This window comes from Fistularia commersonii, chromosome 19, assembly GCF_037954325.1.
Source record: "Fistularia commersonii isolate RoL2024-O1a breed Wild chromosome 19, RoL_Fcom_v1.0, whole genome shotgun sequence".
NCBI lineage: Eukaryota > Metazoa > Chordata > Actinopteri > Syngnathiformes > Fistulariidae > Fistularia > Fistularia commersonii.
The window spans coordinates 6,526,392-6,544,818 of record NC_141302.1 but is presented as its reverse complement, the minus strand read 5'-3'; the positions used below and the strand labels follow the sequence as shown (position 1 = coordinate 6,544,818).

The window sequence follows — 18,427 nt, the reverse complement described above, 5'->3', positions numbered from 1 at the left end:
GAACATGAAAGCGTTGTTAGTTTGATTTTGGTTTCACAAACCAGTTCACTCTGCAGGGTGAAGCTCAAACAGACTCAAGTGTTTTTATGGTAATTTCTCAAAACATACAATCACAACAGAGAAGCTTTGTTTTCCGAGTAAGAATGGCCAAACTATGATTTTCTCCGATAGCTACGTCACAGACGAGAGGATCTCAAAGTTACAAACTCTGCAACCAATTGTATTGTTTTACCAGGTTCCATATTTGTGGCTTTGAGAGGGGTCAATTTGTTTGATGGTGTTATGACTGCAGTAAATCAAGATCCGCAACAAGTACATCTCCAGACTTGTGTTTTGTTCTCTTGGGCTGATGCTAGAACTTTCCACGTTCAACAACAACACAAAGTGATGATTTAACCCCAGTATTCATGGGGGGACTCTGAGACAACATCTCCATGTCAACACATTTAATACTCACCACACACACCCTCTGGTATAGTGATGTTAATGGCATCACTACAAGAAAACACCCCTTGACTCAGTTACAAGCTTTTTTTTTAATTTATAATTGCTATTCCAAGTCCAGAATGAGTGAGCTCTTCTCCCGCGAGGCGTTCAGGTTTTATAGGTTGATACTAAATAATAACGGGCGGAGCAATAAAAACATCTTGTAGCGCAAAAAAAGAAATAAAAATCTGAAAGGCTGAGAATCCTGGAGAAGTCCTGCTTTAGCTTCAAATAATGATCAAAAATGTGTAAAATATTCCTTTAAATATAAAATGGAGGGCTCCAAAGTGTTTTACAAGAGGACAAAATATGCAATATATAATGAAATTAATTCACAGAAACAACAAGACGATCAAACAAGCAAATACAATGCACACTTTACAGCACTCATAGGGAATCAAAAATAAAGTTGGTTGGAAATTACACAATAAATAAAGCAGAAGCCCAAAACAAAAAGCATGTGTCACATTCTGCTACAAAGAGAAACCAAGCACAAATGTGATTTTTTTTTTTAGGAGGCGACAGTCATACAAAAGAATACGCCGCCATGACAGCTGTCATCCCTGAGTCCTACACGGCTCCTTCTGCTGAGAGAGATTTCTGTACATCCTAAATAATGTCGAAGAGACGTTTGCAATCCATGGAGCCCCGTGGTGCCAGGATGAATAAAGCATGAGTGAAGCACGAGGGAAAGTTGTGGAAAGATGCAGACGGTTCTCCCTGACCTAGTTTTCAGGCATGGGAAGTCATTTTGTCTGTCTCTTTCTGTGTTCTCGCTCCTTTATTTTGTTTTCAGCATCTGTCATTCTTGTTTATCTAGACTCTACAAGCACATGTTTGGATGGGACAGTGCATCGATACACAAACCTCAAGACTTATTAGCAGTGTGAACTACGGTAAGTTTTTCAGTAATGTGTTTTTAAAGGAAAAAACTTCATAGCAACTGCATATTGGTTCACTGACACATAGCGTTATCTGTCGCAAAATTTTGATTTGTTTCGATACTATCATTCCAATATAGTTGTGTCACTACGTAAGACTGCCATTAGAAGGCCACACTGTTTTGACAGCTTACAGACGACGCCATCGAGTGTCTCCCTGTCTTGTTCTTGATACTGAAGATTAATAACTGAAGAAAAGCAGTAAAATAAGCATCTGTAACTCTGTAAGGCAAACAAAGTCACTAATCTGTGAGCAGTTGTGGGAGAAAATTACCCCCGAAATTACTGAGCATAATGGTAAAGACATTTCTAAATATACACTTAAAGGTCATGCAGGCTTGGGGATTGTTGCCATGATCACGATGACGGTGATAAATAACGCTTGAAATAAGGAAACGGGACATATAGCCAACTTTTCATCACGCTGACACGTATCAACTGCGATGTGACTCCCACGGACAGTGCAATGAAAAACAGTTCCTTATTTACTGTGCTTGGTGAGATGATGCATTCTGGATATGATTTGATTCGAGGGCAGAGAGCAAAGACTCGCTCTGCTCAAGTGAAGTCACTGTGTGTTTGTGCGTGTGTGTGTGTGTGTGTGAGGACATCCTGCTCTGGATGTCCTCACTTGTCGCCATGGCAGCAGTGCACGGCCCAACATAAACAGGGTTCGAAGGAGCACTTATTGGATAGCAATCAGAACGCAGCTGAGGTCATAAGGTTATGAAAAAGCATGAGAGCGGGTGGACGTGCATCCACCTCTCGCTCCTCAGCATTGGAAAGTAGGGCAGCGGGTCGATTGGTTTGGGTGATCTTTGCGGACTCGAAGCAACATGAATTGATTTCTGCCTGGACGCTTTGATGACAGCTGAGGGAGTGGATGTGGGTAGAAGTGTCTGGTTTAAACAGGTCATTAAAGCCCACACACATAGCAGCGCATAATATGACTGTCAAAACACAACCAAGCGCCCTCCTCGCTCCACCGTATTCTTGTTCCATCATGCATGCAGATCCATTTTATGGCTCAATAACGTGTAAATTGTCTCTCGTTGTCTTTTTTTAATTTAAAATCATTCCAAAAAGTAACAGGGCTTCCTTTGTCGCTTTGTTTCTCTCCCCAAAACAGAACCAGGTAGCCGGATAGTAAACAGGAGTGAATCGAGTGTGTCTTCATCAATATTCAATGTCACGGCACTAAGCTCCTGGGGAAGTGAAGGAAATCCAGTCCGCTAATATGTAACTAACCCTTGGACGTCACTTTCAAATGCAATATAGATTATAGATTTTTTTTTAAGGTTACTTCATCTTGTTTGAAGGGAGTTTGGATAACTCAGCTGAAAAAGCCGAAATCACAGTTGTCTTAAATATCACCAGTGTGAATCGTGTTAGCAGAGGTAAACAAACCGACACGTTTCCCCAATACGAATATACTATAAAACATGTTAATGCTTTCAACTGAGTTTTAAGGGGACGTTTTGTATATTTTTCAGTAATTTATCAATGAGAATTAGCAGACACATTTTGCAAGCATTACCAGTGCTGCCACAAAAGCAGGTATCCCCCCCTGCCTCCCCTCAGCAGTTGCTCAACTCATCGCCCGCTTCAGTCAGCGGGTGGGCGCTACTGTCTTTGACATTTGAGCTACAGGGTGACAGCGAACCGTGTTATAGAGACACAACAGCCAGCGCCGGTCCAGAGGGGACACATGCAGCTCCCCCCGCGACTCCTGCAAACAAATAATTCATAGTGGTAACATTTACTTTGTTTGGATGCTGTCTGGTCTCTGCGCACCACTAAGGCGGTAAAACCTCAAAGTGCTTGTCTGGCGTGAATTACCTGAGTGCAGAAGTAAAAAGTACTGCTAGTGTACTAAAACATGTTTCGTTTTTTGCAGCAGAAGATGAAAAATAAGTCAGGGTAAATAAAAGACAAGTATTTTTATTTGTAGAGTGGAATAAATGTCTGTCTTAAAAAAAAAAAAAAAAAAAATAGACTGTAAAATAAAAGAATGAAGCAAATATCTCAGAAGCCAGAGGAGTCACTGAACTCCATGTGGGGAGCTGCAGGAAGTATCACATCTGAGCAGCTGCACACACGAGCAGGAGCACACTGTGAATTTAGAAGACCTCGGTTCCCAGAAATGATGTAACATCACATCAATAACTTCTAGAACTTGAACATCTTCCCCGATTCATAGCGGATTCACCCATTTACGGAGAGTGAAATCAAATTCAAACAACATGGCGCGCGTGCGGACCATGTTGTTTCAACTTATTGACCAAACCGCATGTCAAAATGTCTCAGGGAGAGGATTAAAAATGAGTAAGGTCAAATCTCATCTTTTGTTTTTCTGCCTCAGTGGTCCGGTCGAGGGTCGGAGTTCTTCTGCTCCGTGAGCAAAGGCGCAGTGTTCGGCCTGCAGGGGGCAGCCCTGAGCGTGGTGCTCATGGAACCAGCAGGGACGGGTTTTCAGTGCACCGGGCGCGACCGGCTTCCTCCTGGCTTCTGTCCCGGAGGATTTCCCGTCCCGCCAATCTCGTATGTGCACCCTCCCTCCCTCCACTGAAACATAAACAAAAACAGGGGAGATACACAAAGTCTTCGGAATAAAATACCTCTTGAAAATTGCAGAAAAATTTCGCCACAAAACTCTGTCAACAGATTTGATGCGGAGCTTCATATAATATTTTCAGTTTTGATTTAGTCGAATGACTCCAATCGGATTTTAATAATCTAAACCTGTGTGACTGAAAACATTTTACACATTTTTTATATAAGCAACTGCTATTAAACAGCAACAATATGGTATATTAAAAGCATTTAATTAAAAGAAAAAAATGTTTAATAAGAGAAAAATAGAATGCTGATACGTCAATGAGATACATAAAAATGCTGATTTTTGCAGTGTTGCAAATATGTGAAAGATAAAGACTGCTGGGGTATTTTAAGGTGGAACATGTGCTCATTGGGCCAAAGCTGCGGTTAAAGGTTTGGATTAAAAATACAAAAGACAACAAACAAAAAACACATCAATATTTAAAATGTCTCAGAGTAGATGGCTTTTTAAAACACAACATTCTAATTTCCACCTGGAATAACTGCAGAATTTGCCTTATTATGGCTGAAAGCTTCTTCACTTTAGGGGAAAGTCAGAGTGGCTGATGGGTAGTGTAGTGTTCGCATTCATTTACCATCCCAAGTCTATGCTTTCTCATCTGTGTTTTGTAGAACACTGAGCACATTCCCGGCAGGAAAACATCATGGGATTATTAGAAACAGATAATGTTGAATTCAATGCGCTGAATTTAAAAAATCTAAATCTGGGTTACTACATTCCTGGAAGCAGTACCTCTGAAGACCTGATGGTTGTTTTTGAGGAGAGTCTGAAGGCCCCCGCACTCTTTCTTCAGGAACCGCAGAGTTTCAGGCCCCAACAGGGCGGCGACATCGCAGACAGGCAAGCTGCCTGAGGAGAGAACATATGAAATTCATCCAGCGAGTGATGGCAACGTGTCGTCTCAATGCAAACCATCTGCGTCGTAAAGGAGAATTTCACAGTTAGGGAGAGAAAACAAACAGCCACTGTGTTTCAATTTTAGCCAGGGTTGTGACGCTGCTCCTCCAGCCTGTCAGCGGATTTTGCCATCGCATCTCGTGCTGGATGTTAGGGAAACAGTCGTCACCCTATCACCCCCATCCGCACCCTCACTGGGACAGTAATTTTAGCAAGGTGAAAAAAAATAAAGAGACAGAAAGTCCCTGCTGAGACTCTGCATAAGAAACAGCTCCATCAAAAGAAACTGTTGGCAAATAAATGACGCACCCCTTGACGTTCGCAGTACCCCCACCCTCCGGCTGATTTTCAGAGAGATTTGCAGTATTTCTGCCTTGCCCTTTTTTCCCTGCGAGGGGAATTCAATCATGGTTGACCTTTGGTTTGCACAAATGACAATCATCCTCTTTCTTTCTCTGACATATGGGAAGAGGCCACACCGCAGGATTTCTGATGCTTTTCAGCCTATTTCACCAATATATTTAAGCATCTGACCAGACAGATTTCCAGTAACTGATAATATTTTCTTCCCCCCCATTTAGATAAAAGGTGCAATGGTGCATTGTGGTCACACCACATACTGTTTTAAAATACATGATATTGCATATTTTCCAGAAGCTGAGGAGATAACTTATTTAAATATGACTATTACCCAAACATTAAAATACAGGACATTCCCGAAAAGGAGAAAAAAAATTACCTAAATTATGAAATATTTACATATTTATACATGCATTTACATATATACATACAATACATACATTCACATACATATAAATATATATACACACACATATATGCATATATACGTATATATACATTTATACATACATATATCTGTGTATACACACACACATATATGTACACATACATACATACATACATACATACATACATATATATAAATATGTGTATCTATACATGCCTACATATATAGGTGTAAATACACACACACACGCACACTCGCACACTCTGTATATCTGTGGGTTAACCACCTGGACCGAAGGAGGAGGACAAAACTGTAAGAAATAAGGATTTTTGTATCAAATATGCTCTCAGTGAATGGAACTGCAAGGGATTTTCATCTGTCTAGCCACATTAATGTCCTCCCTAATTTACATGTTAATATATGACTGTTTTGTTGCAGCCTCAGCTTCCTTCAAGGCAACCCCCTCACCGCCCCAGGGCTACTTGTGGAACTAATATTTTGTCATACCAAAACTTAATTTAGAACTACAATGCTTTTCTCTTGCCTGCTTTTCATCCGCTTAAAATCATTAAGAACATATTGTCCACCCAAAAGCTCTGATTTTTAGATGTTGAAAAAATACTGAGCTAATCTCTAAACTATGCACGACACTCCCACACTCGCAGACACTCGCACATCCAAACACGGTTGAGCCGGCAAGTGTGAAACTGGGCAGACCATCTTCCCGAATCCCCGACGCCAGGGAGCTCTAGGCTTTAATATAATATCAATACTCAGCTCAGGGCTGCCCTTTACTGCACAAAATGTTAATGGGGATGAATGGAAGAACGGGAGTATTGACGGAGAGTCTTGTGCCTGGACGAAGGCCAGGTATAGACTATTTTTAACAGCTCAGGTTGACATACAGTCAAACTATGTCTAAGGCTAAATGTCTCTCATACAAACCATGAATGGCCATTGATTGCTTGTCGTTGCGAATTGTTTAGGTCACTTCAGAATTTGTCTGGCTGCAGAAATATTTCCTTTGAAGTGGCCAACAAATATGTCAAGAATATTAAGACCATTTCCAGTTGTGAAAAGTGAGGCCGTATTACTCTTGTGCTTCTCCTGAAACAATGTGGGAATTCAAATTGAATAAACCCAGAGGTCAGCAAGGTGCTCAAGGAGCAAAAAAGCCAATATGACTGCTGAAATGATATACAATATGTGGCAAAATTTACCAATTACAGTTACTTCTTCTTATTTCCTTTCAGCTTTTCCCTTCAGGGGTCGCTAAAGCAAATCAATCTCCCCATCTATTCTCTGTATCATCTTCTTTCACACCAACCAACTTCATGCCCTCCTTCATGCCATCTATAAATCTTCTCTTTGATCCTCTAGACCTCCTGCTTGGCACTTACAATCCCAGCATCCTCCAACCAATATATTCTAAATCCATCCTCTGCACATTACCAAACCATCTCAGTCTGGTTTCTCTGACCTTATCTCCAAAATATCAATATGAAATGTTCGTCTGATAGACTCATTCCTGATCCTATCCATCATTGTCACTCCCAAAGAGAACCTCAACATCTTCATCCCCGCAACCTCCAACTCTGCTTCCTGTCTTCTCTACAATGCCACTGTCTCCAAACCAAACTACATCGCTGGTCTCACAACTGTCTTGTACACCTTCCCTTTCCTTCTGGCTGATATGCTTTTGTCACACATCACCCCTGATACTTTTCTACTGCCGGTCCAACCTGCTTGAACGCATTTCTTGACCTCTTTTCCACACCTTCCGATGCTCTGGACTGTTGACCCCGGGTACTTAAAATCCTCCACCTTTATCTCCACTCCCTGTAGCCTCATCATTCCACTTGGGTCCCTCTCATTCACACAAATATATTCTGTCATGACCGTGCAGCTTACTTTCATTCCTCTCCTTTCCAGAATATATCTGCACCTCTTTAGATTCTCCCCCAACTGTTCTTTGCTCTCAGTATAGATCACAATGTCATCTGCAAACATCATGGTCCATGGAGATTCCTATCTAACTTCATCTGTCAGCCTGTCCATCACCACAGCGAACAAGAAGGGTTTCAGGGTTGATCCCTGATGTTGTCCCACCGCCATCTTGAACTACTCTGTCACACCTACAGCCCACCTCACCACTGTCTCACGGCTTGCATACATGTCCTGCACCAGTCAAACATTCTTCTCTGCCACTCCATACTTCCACATACAATACCACACTTCAGCTCTCGCCACACAGCTTTGTGCTTATTCTAGGTCTACAAAGGCACCCTAACCCTTTGACCTTCTGCGTATTTTTCTACCAGCATTCTTTGAGCAAATACTGCTCTTTCTAAGCATAAAACCACAGTGCTGTTCACAAATGCAGACTTCTGCTCTAAGTCTAGTTTCCACTACTCTTTCCCATTACTTAATTGTATGGCTCATCAACTTTATCCTTCTACAGTTAACACAATTCTGCACATCTCCCTTATTCTTAAAAATGGGCACCTTCACACTTCCACTCCATTCCTCAGGCATCTTCTCACTATAAGATCCTGTTGAATAATCTGACCAGAAACTTCCATATCTCCACAGGTATATCATCAGGACCAACTACCTTTTCACTATTCAACCTCTTCAATTCCCTCCTCACTTCAACTTGACTAGTCTGTGGTACTTTGTGGTCACCTCTTCTACCCTTCTCTCTCATTCATCAGTTCTTCCAAGCACTCTTTCCATTTACCCATTACTTTTGAAGCATCAAGCATGTAGCAATACATTTCCCTATCCTGCTGTACATCCATTTCATCTCTATCTCTGTTTTGTCAACCTATAAAAATCATTCTCTCCCTCATTACTGTCCAACCTGGCATAGCGTTTTATATATATGTGCTATTTATGTAGCAGCTCAGTGTGTCAAATTATGGTTCATTTAATACCTTTTACCTTTGAGTTGTGACAGCTGGAAACACTGCCAATTTAACATCGAGATTTGATTCATTTCTTCAATAATTAATCCACATATCTGGGCAATTGCAAGTCTTCAAACAACCAAATACATATTTTTGGATTGTGGGAGGAAACCGGAGAACAACAACTCAAATATAGGGAGAACATGCAAACTTCACACAGAAAGGTTGCAGTGGGAGTCGAACTAAGAGATTTTCTTGCTGTGAGGTGGGAGCACAAACAAGTGCACCAGCCATAAAGATCTCAGTTTAATGTAAAAAAAAAAAAAATAAATAAAAAAAATGATTAAATGTCCTCGATGTCACTGTTTGTTTCATGTTTGTTTGGACACCCTGATGCTGATCTCCAAGCATACATTCATCAACAGTGATGGGCTGCCCAGCTGAGAATCAATAAACAAGCCTGTTACTTTATATATATATAATATCAATCTTCCAAGTTTTCATATAACCTCAAAACCCATATGCCACAATCTATGCTAGCTACTGATACCAGATTAATTTTTTGGCTGTATATGCAAATAATCCATGTCAACCTTGTAAAATATATGCCGAAGTCATTTTTTCAAGTTTTTCAGACAACACAAAAACTTAACCATATATTGAGTAAAGAGTTAATTCAGGCAGGACAATATTTTTGACAAAAAAAATGACTTAATTATTTTAAGAGGTGAGAATGTAGTATTTTAATTTCACAATAGTAGGACTAAGAAATTAATTTATAGTGGTAATATCAATTATCACTTGTTTGGTATGAAAACATTAAATGCAAAATTAATTAAAAATTTGCATCTTTGTTTTGAAAAATCAAGTCCTTTCTTGTCCTATCTAGTATTTTTTTTAAAGGTAGACAGTTATAATTCAGCAAAAATTCATGTATGTGTATGTGTATGTGTATGTGTATGTGTGTATGTGCGCGTGTTGGGCGGGGGTCCCTCAGGCAAACAAGATGAAAAAAAAAAGCTCGATCATGTACATATTTTGAAATTATCAAAAATAAAGGAAGAGGAGGTCCGATATTCGATTTGGCATTTTCATATTTGCATCATGTGAGTCTGGCTACCATCAAAGCCTTTAAATGGCTGTTTAAAACCAAATGAAACTGAGTACCTATTCTGAGATCTATTCAATATAAACTGTCTCCGCCTGAATTTACCCTTTGTTCCACACAGCAGATAACTGGTAGGGATGCCTCCATACAAAAGCATACTCATGCATAAATCATAGACGGTAGTGCATTATTCATCCTCTCATCTCTCTGTACAGAGTTACAGTCTCCTTTTATTGCTGCTCCGTCATATTTTCTAAGTCTAATTTCAGCACCGACATCCCAACAGTGAATTTTCTGTTTTAATCATGGTCGTCCTCATCTTCTTATCTCAATCATATTGTGTGTATCTGCGGTGCAATACGGGCGCCAAAGGGGGTGGCAAAGGTGAAGCGTGGATGACTTGCCGCTAAAAAAATAGTGCGTATGTGGGTGCTCCCACAGAGCAGGAAATGGCCATGGGAGAGGGAAAATATAGAGATCAAAGTGGCATCTCCCTGTCATGAAGGCCCTGCCGGATGACGTTGAGGGACAGGGTGGTGAGAGGAGGCAGGTTGGGGGACGGGAGGGATACGATGGAGGAGATTAGAACAAACAAGATCTTCTTTAGTATTACATGTAGCTACAGGCCATGTAAATCTCAAAGCACCTTGAAGTATATCTCAATATACTTATTAGGAGAGTATATGAGACTGCGAGAAGTGAGTCATCCATGCTATTTTAAGCAACTGCCCTTCAAATGAAAATATACACAATTTAGAAGTTTTGCATGAAAAATATAAGCTGCAACAAATCGAAGGTTGACGTGGCATAGAACCAATAGAGGGAACAGGGATCTATGAAGCCTGCTTGCGAGGAATATCCAAAGCAAATCTGAAGCGCACCGATTTACCACGTACGGATAAATGCATTACTCCGAGATGAAAAATCGATATACCATCATGACACATGCTCGCAACTAAATACTAAACCAACTGTTCTGACTTTTACGATGACAAAATGGCTGTATCATGATGGTATTCTATTAAAAAAGAACAATGGTTTTAGGATATCATGATATGGGGTTTTCCAAAAATATAATGAACATTACAATTATTTAGAAAGACTCTAAAAACAAGACAGCGTTGATTGCGATGCTCCCCTTATTTTGATGTGAAACTCCCCACACTGTGGTTGAATTGTCACTAATCTCATTACAAACCAGCAATTTCTGATTTGCTGAGTGCAGTCATTTAGAAAGAATCATTTGGTTACTGCGACTCCTCATTTAAATCCTCACTTCAGTAACAGCCCATGTGATTTGTTTATCTCAGGTGAGTCGTGACTGTTGTTGTTTACCTCCTAGGTTCCAGACACTGGAGGACCCCCCGCCACCGTTCGCAGTCATTCCCAGAAGGGTATTAGCGACTCGGAGGACAACGCTGCCAACAAAGTCCCGGGGGAGAGCGGCGCAATTTCGCACCACTTCGAGCCGTTCTCGAGGTCTGAAACCAGCACCCCAGCTGCTCCTGGGGTTTATGACTGCACCTACGTTGTCATGACAACAGGCACTATCAACCCCGACTTCTGACCGTTGATCTTTGACCCGGGAATGGGACTGGCGGCTTTGGATGTAATGAGCTCTCCTTTGCTCTGTTTGGTCCTCATCAGACGCCTGGTAGTTTCTCGACATTCCAACCAAACACACCTGAAAAAGGGAAAGACATGGATGTCAGGGCCACAGAGTTTACATAACCAAAGCCAGCTTTTTTTTGGGGACTGAGGGAAAAAACTAAAGGTACCTGGAGACATGTCGGGAAAAGAGCTTTAGTTTATGAACCCCATGACCCATTTATAATAAAAATCAAAGTTCTATGAAAACATCCAACATAGCTGTTGGAAGTTTGTTGTTTTTTTTTGCGGTACTTACTGGTCCCGAGAGTGGAAAGAGAAAAAAAAAGGGGGAGAGAGAGAGAGAACTATGATTTTCCAGGAGCTTCTGCTTCCTGTTTTTGCTGGAAACATCTTAACGATCAAATCAGCACGCGGGGAAATCAGCACCATTCATTTGCACTGGAATTTGATGAGACTTCATAATCAGATGCCTGGAGAAAAAGGACTTTTCACTCTGAAGCCTACTCGTTTGGTGGATGGTATCCTCAGGCAGTCCTCCTCCGTGTCGAAGCCACTGACTTGGCTCACCTCGGTGATGAAGTCAATGTATTCCTTGTACTGAGACTTTTTACAGTGCCGTCTCTGGTACTTTCCATAGAAGTCAAAGAAGCAGCAGGGGAGGACAAAGTAGCGGCAGGAGAAAGACGACCTGCAGAAAGAGCGAGGATAAATTCTTTCCAGTGAAAATCATAATTGCCGCGCACACGTTCGTGTGTGTCTGTGTGTGCGCGCTGAAAATGGTGACCTTATTGGATTTGAATCAAATCAAATGAATCATTCGTGATTTCGGATTTCTGGATTACATGTAAAAAAAGAAAAACGGGGAGAGCAAGAATTCTTGACTAAAGAGAATAATTTGCGGCCGAATCGGAGGGAAAGAACTGTCGTACAAAGGCTCGACGGCGCCATCGGGTGGCAGTTTAAGAAAATACAAGCTTAAAAAGCAAGAGAACAAGTACACACACGCACACACACACACACACATCTACTCCCAGACTATAATGTTATTTCAAATTGGAGAGATCAGCTGGCACTTGTGCTGCTCAACGAGATTGTCTGCTGATGACTCGCCTGGCTGCCATAACGGGGATCCATGGTGTGAGCTCGTCCGAGTGGTTCCCAATCAGCCAGTCTGTACCATGGAATAAGAAGCTCTCGCTAGGAGTAATTGCTTTTTCCTGAAATAGCAAAGACACAAAAAGCACAAGAGCCCCTTAGAGGGAGGAAGACGCACGCCTCTGTGATTTGATTCTGAGTCTCTTATTGGAGATTGTCTCAGAAAAACTTTACTTCATTAAACTTTGGTAGCAGAACACATGTCAGGGTAATATTTATCATTTGGTATTCCTGTCTGTTGGTTCCACCTTTTTTTCCTCATTTGATAAATCTCAGAACCAGCTTTTTCCTGACAGAGACACCCTTTTTATATTATCACAACTGTGCGCTTCCTGCTTCCATATTTTGGCTCTTTCTCAAACGGAGGCCTGAGGGTGAGAGAGCTTCCGCTGCAGCTGAGGCTCAGACAGGGCCGGCTACATCAATCGATTATATGAATGAGTTGATGGAAATCATCAATAGTAAATTATCTGAAGTAAAAGCTGCAAACTCCTTGGTCTTGTTTAAATTGATTCCCTATTATTCAAGTTACATTCATTTAATCACTTTTAAAGTGCAAAATCAATGCAGCGTCACTAGTTGAGGGGGTGAGCCCCGCTGAATAGATGACCTACAGCTCGTGATCTTGAATCTGCTTCGAGTGAAATGATGATCACAGTAATTTAATGCGTAAAGGAGACTATTAAGTTCTCACCTCTAGCAGAGTCTGGGGGCCGTACATGTCCCAGATCTTCCTCTTTCGAACATCGATGCCCTTTCCTGGATGCTGCAACACGAGATGCCATGACGGTCAGTGTTAAATCATGCAACGACACACTCTCTACCCCAGTGTGTCATTTCAATTATTCCTGTTTCTGCCACATGGCACTGTGAATTGGACACTTTCGGGTCCGTGGATCCTCTCGCTCCTGGCTCAGACCAGTTCCATGTCATTGATTAAGCAACCTGGCAGGATTTGGTTGATTGAACGATTCCTGGCTTTAGCGGTGGCTGTAACAGAGAGTGGCTGTTGAGCTGCCAACTCCGGAGGGAAATGGCTCCTTAACCACTGGATGCTCAGTTCTGTTCTCTGCATTGTCACTTTATTTGTATAGATGCTTCCTGCTGTGCCTTTTTCTCTGAGCTGCCTGCAGTGGACGGAAAAACTGAAGTTGCTGCCGGCTATACAACTGAATTAATAAGCTAAGAGGGCCTTAAAGGAAAACGCATTATTCAGCGACAGCTTAAATTACATTTATTAACTTATTCCATTGTGGATAATGATTTAAGCAATTGTCTAAATGATCCAGTCTGACTTGTAATTGACATGTGTTGTTGTTGGCACAAACTGCATAGAAATGGCAGACATGAGAGCCCTTCAAAAATGAGGCCAGAGGATCTTAATCTTCCCCCTGTGGTGGATGGACATGCAGGTCATATATTCCACTCAACGTTGTCCGACTGATGCCATGGGTAAATTATAAAAGGCAATTCAAAAATAAATGGTCAGCAGTAATTGTATGTTAAGATTGTTTCAAAATATGTCTTCTGACTTTAAATGGGATCACAGCAAAGATGCATTATAAAGGTTGCTTGTAAGTTGCTATTTCAGAAAAAAATGATGTGTTCAGTTTAATGTACAGCTGTTTGTTTGGTTGTTATTATTACTGACTATCTGACTGATGCCGTTCTGTTTAAATAACTGATTAAAAATCGAGAAATGATGTCATGTCTAAAAACAAGCACATTGATGCAGGTGTTTTTTGCTCTCTGTGATTTTTCAAGCAGATAGTGAGATAGATTACAAAGACAAGACCCCACTTCAGAAGATTAAACTCACCCCTTCATTGGTGAGTATGTGGACCAGGAGTCCGTTTCCACAGCCAAGGTCAACAAAAGACTGCCTGGCTGTCAAACCTTTCTCTGCTCGCTCCTCTGACCACAGCACCTGCACACAGCATTTACAAGCGAATAACAGCTTTCAGTCATTCGAACAAATCTCGGATTACCACCACGCTATAGCTAGCATCCAGTCACCCTCCTCGGGCTTGACACATTAAATGATTCACTGGGGTAAAGTTATAATTAATAAAACTAATAAATAATTAGTCCCTCATGCTAATGATGACAGGTGTAACTTTGGCCCGGTTTCAGTAAATGCCAGGAAAAAGTAAAAGTATCAACTGGGAGATAATACAAGGACTTAAAGGCAGTGTGTTCAGGTGCATACACATAAACACAGCATTTTTCAAGAATAATGAGAAAGAGCATGTTGTAACTGCTATTTAAATTCTTGCAAACTTGGTAATGGTGTATCCTGCTGCTGCTTTTATTCATTATAAAGGCGCTGTATTGCTACTCTACCTTTTTTTCCATAAATTATTCAGGAAAAAGGAATAGAGTACAGTAAGTTTTTTTTTTAAAAAAAGCTACTGTACAGACACATAATTTAACAATCCTCTGCTTAATTGATCAATTGTGGAAAACAGTTGACAGTGGCCAAGTGTGCACCGACCAGGAGATATGTAGCAATGGCAACATCTTCATAGACAAATTTCTCCGGATCCGTGACTTCAGGCCAAACCTTTTGAGGATATGAGAAAAACAAATCATTCATACATGCATCAATAAATCTGTTAAAGAACACAGATGAGCCTCCAGGCTATCCTTTTTCCCCACCTTGACCATGATCTTGTACTTCTCTTTCAGCTGCTGGTACACAAGGCTGTACTTCTCCACAGGCAGCAGAGACAAAGTGCTCCTGAACTCGCTGCTCTTGCACTCGGTGGCCCAGCGCACCAGTTTAGGCATCAGATCTGAGGACAGCCAGGACAGCTTAGGGTAGGCCACCCCATCGGAAAACCATGCATCTGGGTTCAATACATGCAGCTCCAGGACCCTGCAAACAAAAGCAACAGTTATTTAAAGACTTACATATGGATTTTTTAAAAAGTCTGCATTTAAGTCTACATCTTATTCAACAGGTTTTGTGCATTTACTGAATGTGTAAGGTTGTGTTTTTTTCTGGGTAACCACTCATTGTGTATCAGACGTGTCATTTTCCTTATGCAATAGTCAAATATAGAGCCACATATGCTAATCAAGAAAAGGAGCATTTGAATATCATTATGTTCATTTTTCTAAAACGCCTGGTCTTACTTGACTGGCCCATGTAGCTACATTGCTCTCCGTGTGCCTTGTATTTGGTGTGTGTCAAACAAAACATGGACACTGACCATTCTTCGCAATCCAATAGGACCAGCTGAAGCTGGTAAATATTGCTCTTCTTCACAGTCAACTGTCCACCTGCATCCTCTTCAAAAGGAAGAAATGTCACTTGTTGTCTGTCAAAGTCTAGAGAAGACAAAAAAGTCAAAAAGAAGTCTGGTTAAAACAAAAAAAAAGGTTTGGAGTTTATGATGGCTGTTTTATTATTCGAGGCAAATTCAGTTGACTAAATGACTGGTAGGTAGAAATGTTAAAATTTGCAAAATAAATGGCGTAAGTTATTACGTGTGCTAAAGAACTTTATACAGTAATATGTTTCAACTATTGTTTAGAATCTAAACAATCGTAAAAAGTTGAATGCTAAAAGGCTGCAGAAATCATGTCCTGAGAAACGACAAGTTTTTGCCAACACTAGCCTGACGAGGAATACCGTGGCAGACAGAATTTCAGACGGATTTGGACAACCAACAAAGTGCAGTCATTTGTAGCATTTTCTGTTACAATCGATGAGAGCGCTGTTATTATGGATGTCGCTCAACTGGCCATTTTCGTTTGTGGTGTGGATGAGACTTTGAATATCACAGAGGAGTTGCTTGAGTTGGTGCTTGTGAAAATTTGCTGTACTGAATACTGTATAACTAGGTGTTAGTCAATAGATTCACTGCAAAAGAGTTTGGTTGAGTGGAATACAAATTCGTAATGCATGCCATCCATGAAGTGCTTTATTTATATTATTTACATTTTTTCATAAACAGGGCGGGTGACAGGTTTACTTTCTTAATTGTCTGTAAAAATAGGTGCTACTTAAGATTTAAAGGTGTGCAGACTTCATTTAGGTTTTCAGAATTGCTTTCCAGATATGTTTTTTTTTTTTCTTATGAGTTTGATTTTTTTCCAGGAGTATGTCTTTAAGTTTCACATACCTGTTACTAAATATTTTGTGCCATTGTACAATCACTGTGATAAGTTGTAATGCACAGTGCACACAAATACATGTTAAACTGACGCATGGTGATTTCTTTTCTTAAAGAATCTCAGGCCGTTCATGATGTATTTTTTTAAAGGAACAGTTCATTACATATAAAGATTTTTATCATTTACCTGTTCTCCAAAGGAAAAATTTGGACTTAGTGTTTCTTCTAGGTAATTATTCCATGATTTTATGTGGCCCTGTATGTGGCCCCCGGACCAAAATGAGTTTGACACCCCTGGTTTAGATAGCTAATGAATATATGATATGTATGATATATATGATATATGATACATGGTCATCCAAGAAAAAAACAATTAAGGAAATAATGGATTTCCTGTTCTGTTATGCATATGGCGTTTTGTATCCAAAAAAATAATAAATAAGAATTATGATTCTAATAAGCATTTTTTTTTACATACAAAGATATTCTAAAAATAGAACATCACTTCGACACAACGCATATCGCTCTAATATTCTCTCCTAAATCAAAAATCATCGCTTTTGAATGTATACATATGTCATCCATATATATATATATATATATATATATATAAATTATAAAAAAACTTTTCAAGACAATATTTTACACATCTTGTTTTCACCCTGCAATGACAGAAACTTATTAGTGTTGTTGTTACTATTGTTATCAAGCAAACGTCAGTCTGATGGGATCAATTTCCGGTGGATGTAATCTACTTCCTGTTAAATTCGCCATATGGAGGAAAGTACTTGCCTTTTAACACAAGTTCTTTACACACGGTCGTCCCGTAGTTGTTTACTTTGGGTATGAAAGTTCTCACTGTGAAGATGGTTCTTCGGTTTGTATGCGCTGAATGAGATGAGGTCGCACAGTCCACAAAAGTCGCCACATCCCGAGAGAAGTCTGAAACAGAGTCATCCAGTAGCCATCGTAGCTCCTCATCGGCGGCGAGTTCGCTCACCGTCTCTTTCACTCCACAGAGACGCTTATTGACGACGTGGGGTTTTTTAATCCACACGTCCACGGCGGACCAGAACCCTTCCGGGAGACTCTTGGATTCTCCCGGGCACTTTATATCCAGAAGTTTGAGCATAGCTTAGCTTCAGAGACAAGTAGGAACCATGTCCCCACGCTCCGTCAGATGACGCCCGGACTCTTATCTTGTACGCAAAGGTTAAATGTAATAAAAGCCGTAGGTTATTTTACACTGCTTGTAAGAAATAAAAAATATAAAAAAAATCAAACAAAACAGCAGATTGAGCAAAGCTAATTATTGTGGGTTTTACAGTCGTTATTCATAATGAAATGACTGTTTTGTTGACGAAAGCTGTGTTGTCGCTTTATTATGACGTGTACAAAGTCAACAGTTCTGATAGGAGGAGGAGGGCGCTGTTGTTCCCCACGAACAAGTCTTTTTTTTTTTAATTTCCTCTTTTAAATTCACCAGGGAAAACTATAAATACCATAAAAAATAGCCATAATAGCTAGAGGTATAAATCAGATTATTTTTCCTACATGTACTCAAATAATTAATTTAATGATGAAATAAGTTAAACATGAATGTTTAATGACTACATTACCTTTGTTTAATGGTCATTTCTCAATTTGTGTAAAGATGATAAATTACCCAGCTATATAAACTGTTACAAAATGAACGCAATTTGGTCTTCTAGTAGTGAGAGAATCTATCTAAAGACTATCATATTTCAGTGTATCCTCTGCTCACTATCAACACACAAAGCTGGTTTTCTCAGCTGTTATTCACAGGTTGTGTTCCCTTCCGCTCCTGCAA

General features: G+C 40.3%; 1 protein-coding gene across 1 annotated transcript; it reads right to left on the bottom strand.

Moving 5' to 3' along the window:
* Window positions 1–3,350: 3,350 nt before the first annotated feature.
* Window positions 3,351–17,982, bottom strand: trmt44 (tRNA methyltransferase 44 homolog). The gene is made up of 11 exons (XM_086165934.1): window positions 17,389–17,982; window positions 15,691–15,808; window positions 15,134–15,353; window positions 14,970–15,038; window positions 14,295–14,402; window positions 13,170–13,241; window positions 12,431–12,537; window positions 11,825–12,008; window positions 11,045–11,393; window positions 4,780–4,896; window positions 3,351–3,992 (listed from the first exon to the last, which is right to left on the bottom strand). The coding sequence occupies exons 1-11, from the start codon at window positions 17,726–17,728 to the stop codon at window positions 3,766–3,768; spliced, it is 1,911 nt and encodes a 636-aa protein (XP_086022060.1). The 5' UTR covers window positions 17,729–17,982; the 3' UTR covers window positions 3,351–3,765.
* Window positions 17,983–18,427: the final 445 nt, after the last annotated feature.